At 39.9% G+C, this 18,433-nt stretch overlaps 1 protein-coding gene across 1 annotated transcript in view; it reads left to right on the top strand.

The window, feature by feature from the left end:
- LOC103602182 overlaps nucleotides 1-18,433 on the top strand; it is a gene marked incomplete at its 3' end in the record, with an annotated part of 161,050 nt that overhangs the window by 64,871 nt on the left and 77,746 nt on the right. The window contains 2 exon segments of the mRNA XM_008586599.1: nucleotides 4,394-4,476; nucleotides 12,118-12,237. Of these exon segments, the coding sequence (XP_008584821.1) occupies nucleotides 4,394-4,476; nucleotides 12,118-12,237 (203 nt within the window).

Genomic DNA, 18,433 nt, shown 5'->3' with positions numbered 1-18,433 from the left:
GAGGTGTTGGCAGGACCCCAGGGGTGGTGGCTGCTCACTTGGGAGTGGGAAAGTAGGAAAGAAAGCCACGCAGGACCCCCTTGAATTCTTTCATTGCCTACAGTTTGACGACATAGTGTGAACAGATTCTGTAAACAGATTCTGCAAAAGGAGCAACAAGGAAGGGGAATGTTGAAGCAAGTGACGACCCGAGACTGAAAACGATGCCTTACACTCACGCACGTGCACACATACACACGTGCACACACACAACCCTCAAAGAAATGAAAAGGCATATTGTGAACAGAGAAAAATATTTTTGAACCATTGTGTCAGACAAAGAGTTAGTATCTTTAATATGGAAAGATGAAAATTACAGAGAAAATGTTCAATATTCCAACTGAAAAAAAATTGCGGAAATAGCATGAAAGGGAATTTACAATATAAAAAGCATAAATGCTCAGAGAACATAAAAATATTTAAATTCATTAGATTTGTGGGATTGGGTATTAAGATAACAATGAAATATTATTTTGTCTACTATGTAGGCAAAACTGAAAAATAGGGTGACAGTTTTTGCAAGCATATGAATAACTGGATATTTTCCTACATTGCTGGTTACAGTATGAATTTTGATATATATATTTTTTGTAGTGCAAAGGCAAGAATCCCAACTGTTTGATTTAGTATTCCTGATCCTACATATTCATTTTAATAAAATAAGCAGAGATAAACATCAAAATTTTTGTAAAATTGTTTCAACATGATATAAATATCCAGTCAAAGAGGGCTGGTTAAATAAAACCACAGGATGTACTACTATTCAGTGATTAAAAATCATACTCAGGGAAATATTTAATAACAAGCAAGAAACACAATATGTTGAGCGTAAAGAAGGATGCAAACTACATATGTGGTATAATCACAGTTTGGTAAAAATTTGTTTTATGCACACATTTATATAATGTATAATAATAATTATATGATGTATAGAATTATATAGCACACATATTAATATTATCTAATGTGTATATAATTGCATATACAATGTACATATAATTATAATGTGTATATAATTGTTTATATAATGTGTATATAATACATTTTTATAAAAAGGAAGATGAGTTTTAGAGCAAAGAGCATTTTACATGAAAACAAAGAAAATGTTAAGGACATTTGGGAGTCTCTCTCTTTGATAGGGACTTTATTACCTTACCATGCACACATTATTACATTTTACCATATGAGGATAGAAATACCATTAAACCAGAAGTCACTCCTGGTACACAGAATCTCTAAGATTGTCTCTCAAAGATGTCCAAGTTCTAATCCTTAGAGCCTTGACATGTCAGGAGGGAGAACCTAAACTGATCATGTGAGTCTTTGAAAGCAGGGAACTTTCTTAGGCTGGTGGCAGAAGAGAAGTTGGAGAGATTCAAAGTACAGTATTTAAAAGATGCAGACCTGCTGCTGACCACATGGAAAGTGTGAGAGGAAAACAAATTCTGCCAACAGGCAGCAAGGCTGAAGAGGACTGCAGGGCCAGATCAGAGCTGCAGCCAGTGATACACTGGTTTGGGTCTTGTGGGAATTTAGATAGAGGGACCAGCTGAGCCACGCTATGCCCAGATTTCAGAGCCACAAAACATGTAAGATAATAAATGAATGTTGCTTTGAACTACTAAGTTTGTGGTCATTTGTTCCAGCAGCAATAAAAAATGAATACATTGTCCAATGTTTAAAAATGTATACAAGTAGAAAATAGGGTGCCATTTCTCAAGTAAGATTCAGCACAAGGATCAAATGTGTGGGCTTTCAGGTCAAGTAGAACTGAGACTAAATTTCATATTTTTTACTAATTGGCTGTCTGGTTTGAAGGAAGTTCTTTGATCTGTCTGAGTCTCAATTTCCAAATCTGTCAAATGGGATAAGGATAACTATTTTAACAGTTGGCTGTGTGTGTCTGTGTGTGGAGTAAACAATACTTGATGTGTAGAGTTCTTAGAAAATACTAAGCAATGCATTCTATTATTAGTGTATATTTGTTATTTTAGCTAGCTAGCAACTATGTACTAAGAATTTCAATTATAAGCTTTAAAAAGAATAATATACTGAAAACCTAAATAAAAATATTTTCTCCACTTCCTTCCCTTCTCCTCCCTTTCTCATCTTGATTTTAACCCTATCAACCTCGCAACCAACAAATTCTGTTTTATTTTTTATTTTTTATTTATTTATTTATTTTTTCCTTTTTGTCTTTTTTCGTGTCCGGCAACAGATTGCAACCCTCAGTGTCGTGCCCATACCAGACCCGGACCGGCAACGGGATCGCAAACCTTGGTGCTGTGCCCGCACCTCGCTCAGCCCGTGAGCGGGAACCGGTCTGTATGTGGGACCTTTCCTTTTTGTCTTTTTTCGTGTCCGGCAACAGATTGCAACCCTCAGTGTCGTGCCCGTACCAGACCCGGACCGGCAACGGGATCGCAAACCTTGGTGCTGCGCCCGCACCTCGCTCAGCCCGTGAGCGGGAACCGGTCTGTATGTGGGACCTGAACCCTCGGTGGGAGCGCCACCGCGCTTCCCAAGCAGCGCACTGTAGCAGTGCGCCACCGGGCCGGCCAACAAATTCTGTTTTAGATTCAAAGTAAGGAAGCTCTTCCAAGGGTTTGCATGATCTCATCTCAATAGAGTGAAGTGTCATGTGTCTCGGAGAAGTGGTGCCTGACCCATCCGACTTTCTCCAAAGGATGCTTTTTGGTGTCTGCCTTTAGTTTGGGATAATCCACTGGGGGCAAAGGCAAAAGATACAATGAAACCATCTCTTCCCTAAATGCATGATCCACAAAGACTTAGGCTGAGGAGCAAGAGGCTGGTGGTGTCGTCCCTGGGGAAGAAAAGATTTTCAAAGCATGCTAATATGAAGCCCATGTCCTTAAATATTATACTGCTGAAAATCTCATTCAAAAATATCCACAAGGGCAATTCCAAAGGGCATGGGATGGCAGCATTCAACCCCTGGAGGGAGAAAGGGGACAGAAAACAAGGCTTTGACTGCTCATAATCTATGTATCCTTTTTGAAAAAACTATCAGATCAACCTCCTAGTCAGAGCGGTGGCTCTCCAGAGGTACTCCAAGCTCTAGCAGCTTCTGGGCCAGGATATTTGTCACAAGCCTCTGGGGATAGGCCTTCGTATATGGGTTCTTTAGAGTGAGAGGTCAAGCCAATGGCTTGAGAGGCAGAAAGCTGTAGTACTACCTTGCTTATGTCCTGTTTACCAATTTATTAATTTTTCATTTGAGAAACATTTGTTGAGGAAGTTTTCTGTGTCAGGTACTATGCTAGAGAAACAGAGAAACAGAGATTGTCCTGTGCTAGAGAAACAAGAGAAACAGGGATTGTCAGGCTGGGTCACAGACCCTCCAAACCTGTTCTGTGCAGACTGGGTCACAGACCCCTCATATGCAGGTCACGGGCCAGGTAGTTGGAAAAAGATCCTGGGAACTGTTGGCAAGGTTGACAAGCTTTATTTGGAACATGAACTCAGCCCCCAGTGGATCAGAGCCATTGTCTCTATACTAGAGTCAGATAGCTAAGGAACAGATGGGTACACATGTGCAGTTAACGTATGTACATCAGACAGGCTGAGTCGTGCTCAGCCACATATGAAGTGAGGGAGCCCAAACAGTCTGTCTCCATTTTCCTCACAGAGATGAACAAGATGTACTGTGTACAAGGAGTTCGTGATCTAGAATGGTGTTCTCAACTGAAGATATTTTATCCCCCAGGGGACATTGGTCATCATCTTGAGACATTTTTGGTTGCCGCAACTGGGGGGCATGGAGGTGAGGTGTGTTACTGGCTTTCAGTGGGTATAGGCCAGGGATGCTGCTAAACAGAGCACAGCACAGCCCCCACTGAATTAACCAGCCCCAAATGGGAATAGTTCTGGGGTTGAGCAACTCAGGTATAGAACATGTCATGCAAGATATAAAAATAGTAGCTCAGGTGAGAAGAGCTGGTTGTAGGCAGAAAACAGAATTCTCTAGTGTGAAGATTTCATATTGGATCATTGAATCCATGGGAGTTTCTCTAAAAACGTGATCCCAGAAACAGAGCTGATGATAGAGAATCCTACCCAGATGAGAGTAGGAAAGCAGATCAGACACAGCTGCTGCTTGTCAATTACATCCCTGTGGTGTGGTTCATGGTTGAGTTCTACCTGAAGTTCATACCCTGACCGAATTAAAACTGGGGGCACAGAGGAGCTTGGAGCCTCCTTTTTAGAATTCTTTCTTTTACCCCTTTTTGTCAGGCCTTATATAAGCTCTTAGATTTCAGCAGTGTGAGCTTCCAATCCTCTGAAGTAAAAATCTGTAATATATTTTTTTCCACCTTTTTGTTTTTAACCCTAGGGAGCATTTCTAATAAAATTGTTCCCTGCCCTATGGACTGTGATCTCAATCTCTTAAAAGAAGACCATGAATTATACTGTAAGGTAAGATGAAGGCTATAGAAGTTGGCTGCAGAAAGATCAGGAAAACAGCAGCCCCTGATTATTAACTATGATTTCTTAAAATGTATTTCCAGGTAGAAAGTAATTTGGTCTTCAAAGCAGGTTTTGAAGTACAGGACATGCTAAAGTAGCTGACGTTTGAGAAATCAGCAATGCCAATAAATTTTTATTACATCGGAATCAGACTGCTTTAAGCTGTTGAAGACTTCAGTTAAATTAATCAGTCTACAAGACTCTTTCCAGCTCGAGCAGGGTGATTAGAAAATGTGCTGATTGTGCTGTGTTTCAGTGATTTATTTGGTGTGATTGTGTCCGTCATGAAGTCTGTATAGAAACTATCTTGATAAACTTAGGTAAATTAAGCAACCTGGGTTTCCAAAACATTGGCTCAATTAATTTTGCTGGCATTACTGGATTCAGTTTTTAGATAATCATTTTCAAAATCTATATCTACCTAGACCAAGTGACTTTGAGTCTTAAGTATTCAGAAAGTTTAGCCTGGCTAGAAAATTGAAGTGAAAAGGATTTCACTCCAACTTGGCAGTACAATGGGAAATGCAAATTATCTGATTCATTATTTTAATTCCCCACCTTCTTAACTAAATAAATATAGTTCTTATAAAGCCAACTTTCATGCCTGCTCTTAAGACTAATCTTACAGTCAGTCTTTTATTTTTCATCTCTAAATGATGGGCCACCATCTAATGAAATAAATGACTGAGTTTTTAATGTCCAGATGACCACTTGCAGGATTCACAATTATGATTGTTTCTATATCACAGACTGTGTTAAAGAAGAAAGCTTAAGAATCAAAAGTTTAGTGAAATTCGTAACGATGACAAATAACATTTACTGCGTGTCGGGAAAGTACTAGATGCTGGGAATGTTTTCAGTCCTTTACATCAAATGACTCATCTTATCTTACAACAAACTAATGGGGTAGATACTGCTATTGTCATCATTATCCCCATTTTACAGGTGACAAAAATGAGGCATGGGGATAGGAAATAAATAAGCCAAAACTGCATTGCTAGCAAGCGTATAGCTGGGCTTTGAACTCAGACTACCAGGTTCTCTGCTTCTTATTTGTATCAATCATGAAATAATTCTTCCAAAAAAGTTGCATATTCCTTTCTCCTTTCAGCCAGGTATATATTTTCTACTTCTTTGTTCTTATAAACTTAACTCAAAGGCTAAGATATAAAAACCAAGGTACAATCCACTAGGAAGGAAAAAAAAGAATTAGTGAAGGAAAGCTCACAGCCTTTTAGTACATACTACATATTAGATACTTTTATGTGTAGTCTTTGGGAAACTCAAGAAAGGATATGTCCATAAGACTTCCAGAATTTCATGGATTTGATAGCCTTTTAAATGTGTCTGTAAAATTCTCATTCCAACTGTTGATTAACATTGGGATTAGATGAAAGGCTAAAGCAGGTAAGGTGGGAATGCATATGTTCACTCTAAAAACCTACAGTTCTTCCCTATGTTTTCTGAGATTACATATTCAGTTAAGGTGTTCTCTCTTTCATTTTCATTTTAATATTATATTCTAAAGTTGACAAGTGAATTGTTGGGGACAGTCCTGAAGGTCAGGCATATTGGAAAGGTGTCCTAACTCTGAATCACTTCCAGAAGCAGCACGTGCATGTATATGCTGGAAATATGTCTCTGTATCAGTCCCTTTCTGTTGCTTTTAACAAAATACCTGAAACTGAGTAATTTATAAAGAAAAACAACATTTATTGCTTATAGTTTCTTTCTTTTTTTTTTTTTTTTCCTTTTTTGTCTTTTTTCGTGACCGGCAACGGGTCGCAACCCTCAGTGTCACGCCCGTACTGGACTGGGACCGGCAACGGGATCACAACCCTTGGCGTTGCTCCCGCACCTCGCTCAGCCAGTGAGCGGCCTGTCTGTATGTGGGATCCGAACCCTCGGCGGGAGCGCCGCTGCGCTTCCCAAGCGGCGCACTGTAGCAGTACGCCACCGGGCCAGCCCATGCTTATAGTTTCTGAGGCTGGGAAGTCCAAAGTCCATCTGGTGGTGGCAACAGTGACCCAGGGGTCTCACACTGCAAGATGGTGGAATCAGAGAGAGCAGAGAGAGAGAGACAGACAGACAGACTCTCCTCTTCTTTTAAAGCCCTCAGAAACACACCCGACCACCATTTTTAATCCATTCACTATTGCACAGTCTTATAATCCAATCACCTCTTCAAGGTTCCACCTTTCAATTGCCTTAATAGGATTTCCCAGCCTCTTATCAGTCACTTGGGGAGCAAGTTTTTAATACATAAACTTGCGGGACACAATTCAAGCTTCACTGAGATTGAGGGGGGGGAACATGATTAAAATCTACAACAGTCTCAGTAGTGTCCATGCTGTGGGAAGACAGAGCCAGAAACACACCTAAGTTATAAGCAACCAAGTGTTATGGGTAAGGGCAGTTATCCCACCTTCTAAACATAGACTCAGTCTGAGACTGCATACTCCAATTTAAGCATTTTATTCTCCTCTTAACTTTTCATGACATCAGGAATTAATTTGGATACATTCAGTTAATATTAAAGACTGTGGGAAAATGAAGTTAATGTAAAACTTCAAATGTGAAGTATCAGTTTATCAGGTAGAAATGATCAGAGAACAATCTGAACTTGCGGTCCTAAGTGACCAGGGGTGCTAGTTGTCTTCCAAAGAGCAGAAACAGAAGCCCCAGGAGGTTCATAACTTGGGGGTCTCACCAGATATGTCCTGAGCTACACAGCCAGGGATACCTTGTTTTCCCCGGGGTTCAGTTAATGGAAGCCTGTCCTGTAAAATTCTCTGGTAAACACATCAGGCACAAATTAAAGAAAGGGGAAACGGTATTCCTGCTGGATGGTCATGGGATTTAGGCTGGATTTAATTTGGAGCTATGATTTTTTTTTTGGATGATGATAACAGCACCGATGAGAATGAACATGATGTTATATTTACTTGCTTTGATACTTCAGAGGCACCTGGTATTTGTTGTTGTTATCTATGGCTTGCAATTCTGTGATGTTATTAATATACGCCTCTTAGCAGAGTGTCTCCACCCCAAACCTTCCTCCCCTGCCTTCTTAAAAACTGGTGAGCATCACTTGGGCGGGCATTAAAAGTTCTGGCCGCTCACTTCTGATCTTCCCAGGGCAGTTCAAAAGCTTTTGTAATCCTCAAGCTTCAGTCCTTTATTCACTGTTTCCTCTTTGCGAGGCTCTCTCTTTTGATGAAAACGATCCTTTTGCTCTTCATCTGGCCAGATGGGCAGGTGAACGGTTCTCCCCAGAGAGCTGTGCAAAGACCCCGTCTGGGGCTCGGGGAAGAAATCCTGCTGCTGAGTGGAGCCTGATTGTGCTGACACCGTAATGCTTTTCTGCCACACTGGTGTCACTGGCCTTTGGACTGCAAGCTCTCACTCCACACAAAGACACCCTCGCTCGTGTCCCGTCATCCTTGCCCTTCTCCATGAATTCTTAGGCCCATGGAAGGAATCATGGCTATGGGGCAAATGCCTCTGAACAGCAATATAGGAACCCTGAGCTGCTCTTCCTTACACCTAACACAATTAAACAGGTTTGTCTGTCATGAGCTAGAACAACTTTGAGACTTAGTTCTTTTTTTTTTTCCTTTTTGTCTTTTTTCGTGTCCGGCAATGGATCGCAACCCTCAGTGTCGCGCCCGTACCGGACTGGGACGGGCAACGGGATCGCAACCCTTGGTGCCGCGCCCGCACCTCGCTCAGCCAGTGAGCGGGAACCGGTCTGTATGTGGGATCCGAACCCTCGGCGGGAGCGCCGGCCCAGAGACTTAGTTCTGATAACATTTTCTACATAGCAGCTTTATAATAAGTAATAAATGTACAAGAAAGGGTGTTAGATATTCAATTGATCACTCATGTTATATAGTATCCTCTGCTAGATACTAATATTAATATTAGTATTCTAAAACATTTTAAGTGTTGTTAATAATAAATAATAAAATAATAATAATTAATAATAATAATAAAATAATAAATAATAATAGATGCACAAGAAAGGGTGTTAGATATTCAATTGATCACCTATGTTATATAGTATCCTCTGCCAGATACTAAAATTAATATTAATATTCTAAAACATTTCAAGTGTTGTTTCTCCTAAGAAGAATTATATACATCCATAAGTTATATTAAAAATATATACATCTATGTATATAAATGTTTGTCTTTCTAAGAATTCTGCAGTCTATGTAGGATAAATACTATCTCCATTTTCCAGATTAAAAAACTTCAATTCATGGACTTTCACAAATCCACCTAAGTTCGCAAAATAGTAAGAAGATTCAAATATGTGCCTTCTGACCATCATCTGATTACCCTTTTCACTATCCACTTTAGGTTTTCAAAATTTTTGGAAATCCTCTTTCCTCTCAGTTTGTGTTGTGTTTGGAAGAGTGCTCATTCATTGTTTCCTAACCAATGTTGTATTTTTTCCCCAGTGTTGTGTTTGAATGGGAATTTTTCAAAAACCAAATTTTTGGTTCATGAACTTGAAAATCACATTCTGAATTTTAGCCATTTATATTTAAATATTTGTTCTTGATTGCTGTAGCAGGTCAGGATATGTGATTTACAAAATGTGATGTTCTTGAACAAATTTGCACCACCAATTTCTCTTTAAAGTATAAATATTTATCTTCCTAAAGACATTTCAATCTAAAGATTGGAAGATTCTTTTTAAAAATGTTTTTTAATTAAAAAAAATTTTTTTAATGATGGTGCTCTTTGGATTCAGGGTACAGACAGGACTTAAAGTTGTAATGGGCCAGGGGATCAATTTTCTGTCTTTTAAATGTCAACAATAGCATAGTTAAAGCGTTATTTCTCTGGCATAGATTTAAGATATAAATTTTTGCTCGGTGGACTGTTTAGATCATTAAACCAGATCAATGTGAGCAGGCTTACACACCCTGTACTAACCTGGGAATTTCTCTGCACACATTTACCTTCTTTTTGGAGTAAAAACTTATTTCTTTGTGGTTTTCTTCCTCTTTGGGCTCATTTCTTTGGAGATAAACTAGTTTTTGTGATTTTATGTCTTCCAAAAAACCCAGTTGGAGGAATTTTTAGTGCATTAATTGAGATATTTCTTAAAGGAAATAACAAAGGTTCAGAAAATTTTGCAAGTTTTAGAATTTATAGGTCTTTTTCTTCAGGACTTAGCAACTGGAGGTAGATTCCATTGTTGATGTAATGTAAGTACCTAACGAAATGACCTCTAATAGCTATTTCTTGAACATCTACTATGTGCTTAGTACCAAATTAGATGCTGTGAAAGACACAAAGAAATATACTCCATTCCATTTCCACTGTGAATTAGTTTGGAGAAACAGAATAGATGTTCATACGTGGCGGACACGGTATATAATAGCAATCTGTGGTAACAGGCATCCTGCCAGGATTGATCTGGCCATCACATCTTGGGCATGAGTGGTGACAATCAGCTTTGTACCCCACGAGTATTCATAACCAATAATAAATAAATAAATAAGAAATATGTCTAAATTTCAAGACAGGGTGGAATGCAGACCTGAGATATGTAGAAGAGTGTTTTACAAGACAGCACGTGGTACTTGAAAATGTTACTCTTTAGGAGAGAAAAATATTTCAAAGAAATGTGTGGCATGTGTGTGCAATTTACAAATTCAGTTACAGCACTCAGATTTTCCAGTTATTAGTAAAGATTATAGGAAAGGGGCAGCATATTTTATTCTCTTGCAGTTTAACTATTGGCTAATAGCCATAGGGCTCTCAGATTCCTAATTTAATGTTAATAATATTAGGAAAGATCAATGTGATTTATTTTGTGTATTTTATGTATTTGTTAATAATTCAAGAAAAAATAGCAATTTAATCATATAACCATTGCTTCAGAATTAAACAATTCTGCATTCTAAACAAACAAACAAACAAACAAACAAACAAACAGAAAGCAATTCAATGCACTCTGTCATGAAACACCTATACTTTAACAAATTGGAAGTTCTGGTGGGGAAACCAAATCTACGATGTAGTTCTTGGAAGAAATTTCAACTTTCTATCAAGTGAAATTGAATAAAATAGCTAAGAAATTCATAAATAAATGCCATCAACTTTAAAATTTAAATAGCTACAATAACATATTTTAAGCAGTCTAGCAATGTGTACTAATAAAGTATAAGTTGGGACCATTCAAAGCTCTCATACTTTTCGAAAAATATTTGGCACTTTTTAATTTACTCCAGAATGGAGTAATTAAAAATACCAACACTGAATAATCTGATCAAAAATACTTTTATTGGTATAGGAGCTATAGAGGCTAAAAAACATAAAAAAGGCCACAATGAAAAGTACCTTAAGTTGATAGCTATCATAACTGGATTTTGTTCGTAAGGTAATCAAATCAATCAATTTTGTCATAAAAGACATGAGCCTTATTGAGTTCACTAGAGATCTGATGACACGTCATCTATTTCACCTGAGTTTTGCTCTAAGCTTTTCCTGTTTACTACCGCTTGCTAACGCAAAGCAGCATTTTGTGATTGCAAAATATTCCAACTAAGAACTGTGCTAAATCTTGTATGAACCGAAATCAAGGAATTTCAAGTAACTGACCTTTGACAAATGATAATTAAGAGCATTTGAGAAGAGTCTTAAAAAAGGGAAAGAAGAGTTGTCACACAACTATCTTACAAACACAGGTCATGCCTAGTTTTCTCCTTCTCTAGACTCGGAGTTTTCATACTACTTTTTATCAGTAGCATTTTGTAATAAAACCTTACAGGAAACCCCAACATATAAACCAATTCAAGCGGAGCTGTTTTGGTGGGAGGGGGAGGAAGAGCCCTGCTAGGTTAGCTGCCTTCTCCCACTCCCTCCCGTAATGGGACTCCCAAGAGTCCACGGTTGGACTGCACAGGTCTTGGTCTGTCTTCCTAACCAATCATCACGGGCCACAAACTTCTCAGTTTCTAGTAAATTAGCTTCACTGATATTGCATACATCCTGAGCTTCAATTTTTGTTGTTGAGAATCTCAGGCTGTGAGACTCAGGAGCTACTGATGACAATGCTGGAATAAAGTGACCTGCCAAAGCAGAGAACAGAGGTGACGAGAGTCTTGGTTGCCTTCAAGTCCTTGCTTCCTGGGCTCCTGAAATCCAGCTGCCCCCCTGCTTTCTCTGCAGGCTGGTTGTTCAAACCTTCCTTCAATTTCCTTTTTTGCCAAGATCTACTTTGTGCTGCACTTTTGCTTGCAACCAAAAGTCCTGATTAAATACAAATACCGTGACCATGATTATATTTGTTCATTCTAACAACATTTACAGAAGCTGTCCCATGTGAAATAATACAAAAACAAGCAAGCTGTACTCTCTGCCTTTATGGAGACAAGAATCGAGTGAGGGAATCTGGAGTATAAAACAATAATTTCAATGCAAAAACTATGGCCAACTGTGCTCCCTCATGATCAATGAATCTATAAGTCATTCTGGGGAAAATGTCACTGAAACCAGGTGAATTTTCTATCTGCTATTAATAAAATACTTTGTTTAGTCATTTTTTTGTTTATTAATTTCTCTGACAAGGGAGATAGCCTGACTGGTCATTCTGTGAAGGAAAAATCAACTGTTTGGAGAACTGGAGAATTTAAAGGTTATTCACAGGATATATCTTACTTGGAGGAACTGGAGAAACACCGATTTCCAGTTTGATGAGTGACTATATCCTGTCTTTCTGTCTTCAGATTTAAACTTATTGAATCCAGTGTGCCTTTATTCTATTCTATTCTTATTTATTTATCCAAGAAATATTAATTGCATGCCTATTTTAGGCTGTAGGATATGTACACTGACTTGGAAGGATATGGATGTTTAAAACATCAAGGTGATGTGATAACAGTATTTTTTAAAAAATTACACAAAGTGCCTCTTGCACATATGGACAAGGCGAAGGCCTAATTTACTTGAGAGTGGAGAAGGGTTCCCAGAAGAAGTTTGAGCCAAATCTTGGGAGGAAGACTGCTGTGGAGAGATGGTGACCATTTGGTATGTGCAGAGTCTGGACATGGAAATGGGAGGGTAGCCAGAGGTTGCAACCCTTAGTTCACTTAAGATCTAAGCAGATCATTGTTATTGCTTTCTCTACCTGGTGGTGTGTATGTGGAGACACACATATCACAAGCATGAAAAAAGGGGTAAAAGAGTGACCAATGGAGCCTCTCAAAGGTACTGAGTACAGGAGGCTTCTGCAATGGTGGTGTCCATCAATGGTGGTGGTAAGGACAACAGTGGCAGTGGACAGAGAGTGGCCTAGAAAAGGAGAACAGACAGTGGCTTGTCAAAGTCCTCCATTCCTATCCACTGACCCATGGTGACTCCAAGATCTGGTGCCTAAATGGCTTTGCTATGGGGCATTTATCTGCCCTCTGACTTGGTTCTCAAAGAGTTTGCTGTCATATTTGCATCCTGGAGCCACCATCTGGAGGACACGGAATCAGCTCAGATTTCCTCTGTGCAGTCACATTTCTTACAACTCCTACTGGTCTTCACTTACACTGAGCACTATCGACACTTTCACCAGTGCTTTCCCGGAGCAGCGGGAGTGTGGTCTCCAGGCTAACAGGGCGTTGCCTGAGAAGCATCAGGTGGGAAAAGGAGCCCAAGAGCCCAGAAGACAAGAAACATGCATGTCTCTTCTAGAAAGAAAAAATATGCAAGGGGTGTTATTTTCAAATAAGAAAAAGACATGCTCTTTGTTTTTCAGAAACTCTCAGTCTGTGATAGACGCTAAGGGGAGGGTGACATGTACATTTAGATTTAATTCAATGAAATAACTGCCAGAGCAGAGGTACCAGGTGCTTACTGCGGTGTGCAGAGAGCTGGGGCTTCTTTTGGGCTTCACGCTAAGTTCTTGATCTCTATGGGAAAAGTTCAATTAAGCTCACAGGCCCCCTGCTCCTCTATTTTGCCTACTTTACAGGCTTTCTGTGATAACTCCACTCCCTGATGCCCTTCACGCATGACCTTTCAGAGTCCAGAGTTTGCAATCTCACAGTGACATTATTTTGCACATACCGTATAAAAACTGAAGGGTCCCAAGTATCTCAGAGCTCCAGTTTCTGATTGATCTTTTAAGTCTCAGGCACTCATCTTTCAGTAGGTGTCCCCCGATGCTCTAAGGGACAAAGTCTAGACCAGGGACTGGCAGCTGCAGTTCCCAGGGCCGAATGCTGCCCACCTCTGTATTCCTAAATAAAGCTTAACTGGACCTCACACACATCCATTTGGTCATATTGTCTATGGCTTTTCCCCCTACAATGGCAGAAGAAGTGACAAAGACAGTGTGGACAACAAAGCCTGAAATATTTCCTACGTGCCTCGTTAAAAGAAAAGTTTGCGCACCCTGCTCTGCATTGACTTAGACGCTTCCCTGCTGTTCTCTCATGACACGGCTCACATTATTTTAAATTGTTTTTTATTTTTTAGTTGATGGGTAAAATTGTGTATAGTTATTGTGTATAATATGATGTTCTGACATATGTATCCACTGTGCAGTGGCTAAGCCAAACTATTTAACATATGCATTGGCTCACTATTTAACATCTTTTGTGAGTGTGTGGTGAGCACACTTAAAAATCTATTCTTTTGGTTATTTCTAGTAGACAATGCATTATTAACTGTAGTCTCCATGTTGTCCAATAGATCTCTTAGTTCTCTTAATTAACTGAAATTTTGTACCCTTTGACCAACATCTCCCCAATCCCTCCACCGCCCAGCCACTGGTCACCACCACTCTACTCTCTGCTTCAGTAAGTTCGACTTTTTTAGATTCCACGTCTGAGTTGAGATCACACAGTCTTTGTCTTTCTGTGCCTGGCTTGTTTCACTTAACATCATGTGCTTCGGGTTTACCCATGTTGTTCCTTCTTTATAAAACTGAATAGTATCCCGCCGTGTTTATATACCGCATTTTCTTTATCCATTTGTCTTTTGATGGACACTTAGGCTGATTCTATATCTTGGCTATCGTGATGAGCATAAGGAGACTTGCATTATTTTTAAAATTTTGTTTTCTTTTTCTTTTTTTTGGTGGATGGCCGATGCAGAGAACCGAACCTGGGATGCCAGGATTAGAAGGCTGTGCTGTAACCAAGTGAGCTATCTGGCCAGCCCCTAAAATATTTACAGGCTTGCCTCCCTCGACCCCGCTGGGTGCCTGGTGCATTTGGTCATCCAGCGCTGCATGCTTAGTTGCTGAAGGCTTAGTGTCTTGAAAGACCATTTACTTTGCTCACAATTCTGAGGGCTGGGAATTCAGGCAGGACACGTCATGGAAAGCTATTCTATGGGTCAACATCATAAGTCACAGGCCAGCCTGAGGAGGAAGAGACTCCACCTCTTGATGAGGTGGTGACATTGCAAAAGAGCGTGTGCAGATGGAAGGCACTGTGTAGCTGTCTTTGGGACACAACCCACCACATTTTACTTCATTCATTTCTGTGTGCACAGCTCCTGGCACAGGGCTCAATAAATATTTGTGGGGAAAAAAAAAAACCAAACTAGTTAGAAAAAATGAAAGTTAAAAAATGCCTTCGTAGATAGATCAGGCTGAGTGTGAGTTCCCGTTCTGCTACTGCTGTGTGACCTTGAAGAACTGGTTTGAGCTCTCTGAGGCTGTTTTCTCCTGCATCAAGCTGGAATAATAATTCCTGCACTGTGGAGTTTGAAGGTGATTGGGAATGGTGAGGGATTATTATGTAAGATATTCTGTACAGTGACTGGAACATAGAGATTCTTAATAAAGGCAACTGTTTCTATTAACATTAATAATTATACATGTTAAGAAAAATATCTTTTCTAAAAGTTAAAATAGAGAGCAAAGGTCACTGTAAGATGATTTCTCACTTACCACATCTGCCTTCCTTTCTGTTCTTTAAACATGCTGGACACTTTATGACATCAGAGCCTTTGCAGTTAATGTCTCCTATATCTGGAAAGTTCTTAGTGTTGTGCTTGGCTGTGCATATTGCAGGTCTCGGCATCAATTTTACCTCTGCAGAGAGGCCTTTTCTGACTATTCTACATAAAGATAGACCCATCCCTATTTTGGTTATTTACTTCCTCATCACCTTTTTTGTTTCCACCATTTAAAATGATCTTTTATCTTAATCTCATTTATGTATGCATATCTATTTCCTCTCACTTCACAGAAGTTGTAGGCGGAAACCCCCTGGTCCGGGCAGTCCTTGGTTTCTAGGCCTTGGCCCTTGAGTACCTGATACATGATATGATCAGTCAATACTTAATGAAGGAGTGAATAAGAGGATGAATGAGTGACCGGTTCTCTCTGTCTCTGTCTCGCTCTCTCTTCCAAGCCCCTTGGATGTCGTAAGTATTTATTCACTTCCAATCTCTTCTTTCTCTTGAAATTGTTACCATTAAAAAAAAAAAAAAAAAAAGGAATATGGGATAATTAACCACTATATGCATTTCTTTTTAAACCGGGGTTGAGGATATGGGGGCTGCTAAGACTTCTATAAACTTCTGTTTTAAATGGTCTGAGATACAATCTGAACAATTTCCTTGATGTTTTATTAGAGCCGGTAAATCATTTATGGGGCAGCCCTTACCTAAATCCTCTCCAAATCCCCATAAAATGCATTTAACACAGAATACCGTACGAACCAGCTTCAAAGATATATATGACGTTGGGTGGGAAGTATTTGCTCCAGTGCAGCAAGTTTAAACACACGTATTTTCTTTCTTTCTTACATGCTCTGTCTCTCACCCTAATTCACCCCTCTCCCCTGCCCCAGTGCCTCATCTGAACATGCTGCTTTTGGTGAATTTGGTTGATTGTTAAAGCTTCAGTAAATCACAATTTACAAATCCAATATTTTTTCTTTTTTCTTTTTTGTCCTTTTTGAGACCAGCCGCACCGCGCTCAGCCAGTGAGCGCTGTGAGCGCACCTGCCATTCCTATATAGGATCCGAACCCGCGGTGGGAGCGCTGCTGCGCGCTCAGCGCCGCACTCTCCCGAGTGCGCCATGGGCTCGGCCCTATTTTTTCAATGAATATAAGACTTTAGCTAGTCAAATGCAAGTTTATATCATTTGTAGCTGCCAATAATTTAAAAAATGCTTCCAAAATATAATTTTAATACTGTCAGACATCTTTTTCTCAGCCAGAAAGATACTCAACTAAGTTGCCTCTGAGCATGTAAAAGAGAACACTATTCCCACACGTCTGACCCTAGTCAGCCTGCTGTCAACAGCATCAGGTGGCCATAGGTGACAATCCTCTGGCTCATTCCTGGCAGGGTCTGCATCAGGCTGTCTTCTCTGGGCCACAAGACCTGTACTCACAGGATGTTTACATTTTTTTCCTCTGAGATATATGAGTGCAAGATTGTTACATACTGGGAAGTACCCCCTTATTTGAATATTCATAACTATAGATAGACAGGTCGACTCTATTGATAGATAGTGTGATAGACTGACTAACTTCTTCTCATATTTTAGATAATATGAGATCTCCGAGGTATCCCTGGATACTTCTGTAATCCGAAAGCAGTTAATAAAAATTTGTTGAATTAATATATGAAAAATAAGTGTCAAATAAGAATATTGGTATTTCTAGAAGAAAATTCTGGAGAAAAGGCCAGTGATACAAAACTCAAGGCTGACTTCAGATGTGCGTGGTCAGTTTGTCTGTGGAGGCTGTCATTTCTTTCTGTTGGACATGCTCTTTTCCCCCAAATTCCTTCACTCCCTGTCTTTTCTGATAATAGATTTCCACCCCCACTCCCCACACACATACATACTCCAAGAGGTTGGCTATGATGTCTGAGAAGTTTGTATGACCACGGTGACTGACCCAGAGGGGGGCATATACTCTGAACCAGAACACCTGAGCCCTTTCCCAGGACTTTATATTTTGTTACTTAGAAATAGAAATTCCTGGGCCGGCCCGGTGGCACACTGCTATAGTGCGCTGCTTGGGAGTGTGGCGGCGCTCCCGCCGAGGGTTTGGATCCCACATATAGACCGGTTCCCGCTCACTGCCTGAGCGAGGGGCGGGTGCAACACCGAGGGTTGCGATCCCGTTGCCGGTCCCGGTCCGGTACGGGCGCAACACTGAGGGTTGTGATCCGTTGCCGGACACGAAAAAAAACAAAAAGAAAAAAGAAAAAAAAAGAAATAGAAATTCCTTCTCCTCTCCAAAGTCTTCAGCTGGAGTGATTTCACATCGGTGCTCCCTATGGTCAGGCCCACCCTTGTACTCCCTTTACCACCTCACATTAATATCTATTGTTTGTAGTCAATTTGAAACCAGTAGATGTAGGAGTCCCACTGGTGCTTTGTAGTGACACATGTGTATTCTGTTCTATAGAAAGGAAAGTGAATAAAAGGAGAGTCCTAGAAATTGTATAATAAACTTGAGTCTATATAGACACAATTATATGCATTCATGAGAACATGTATTTCAGGTCAAAAAGATACTGTCCACTGGAAGGACTTCAAAGAGAAAGTTTGCAATGACCATTTATTTAATTACGTAAATAATCACTCATTTGCCTGTGAATCATTGCCTGTGAAGTGGATTGGGTTCCCCGCTTCCTAATGCAATACCTTCATCTTTGTACAGTGTTTTTTCCAAAGAAGTAAGCCAGACTATGTTAAGTACCTCTGGAAGTTGCACTAATGACTGCTGCTAAGCAGTACATATCACTCCAGTGGCTTAAGGAAGTTAGCATACTTTTCAGAAGCACCTAACTCCCTACTGGGGAGAAGATTCTGTAACAAGACAATCTTAAAATGTTTCCAGTACTATTCCAATAGGTGGGTAAGCAACCAGAGAATCACACACTTTTAGAGCAGAAAAGGATCTTGGGATGATTTA

This window comes from Galeopterus variegatus, unplaced genomic scaffold, assembly GCF_000696425.1.
Source record: "Galeopterus variegatus unplaced genomic scaffold, G_variegatus-3.0.2 Scaffold4040, whole genome shotgun sequence".
Classification (NCBI taxonomy): domain Eukaryota; kingdom Metazoa; phylum Chordata; class Mammalia; order Dermoptera; family Cynocephalidae; genus Galeopterus; species Galeopterus variegatus.
The sequence above is the reverse complement of the archived record's forward strand: the minus strand, read 5'-3'. Positions and strand labels throughout refer to the sequence as shown.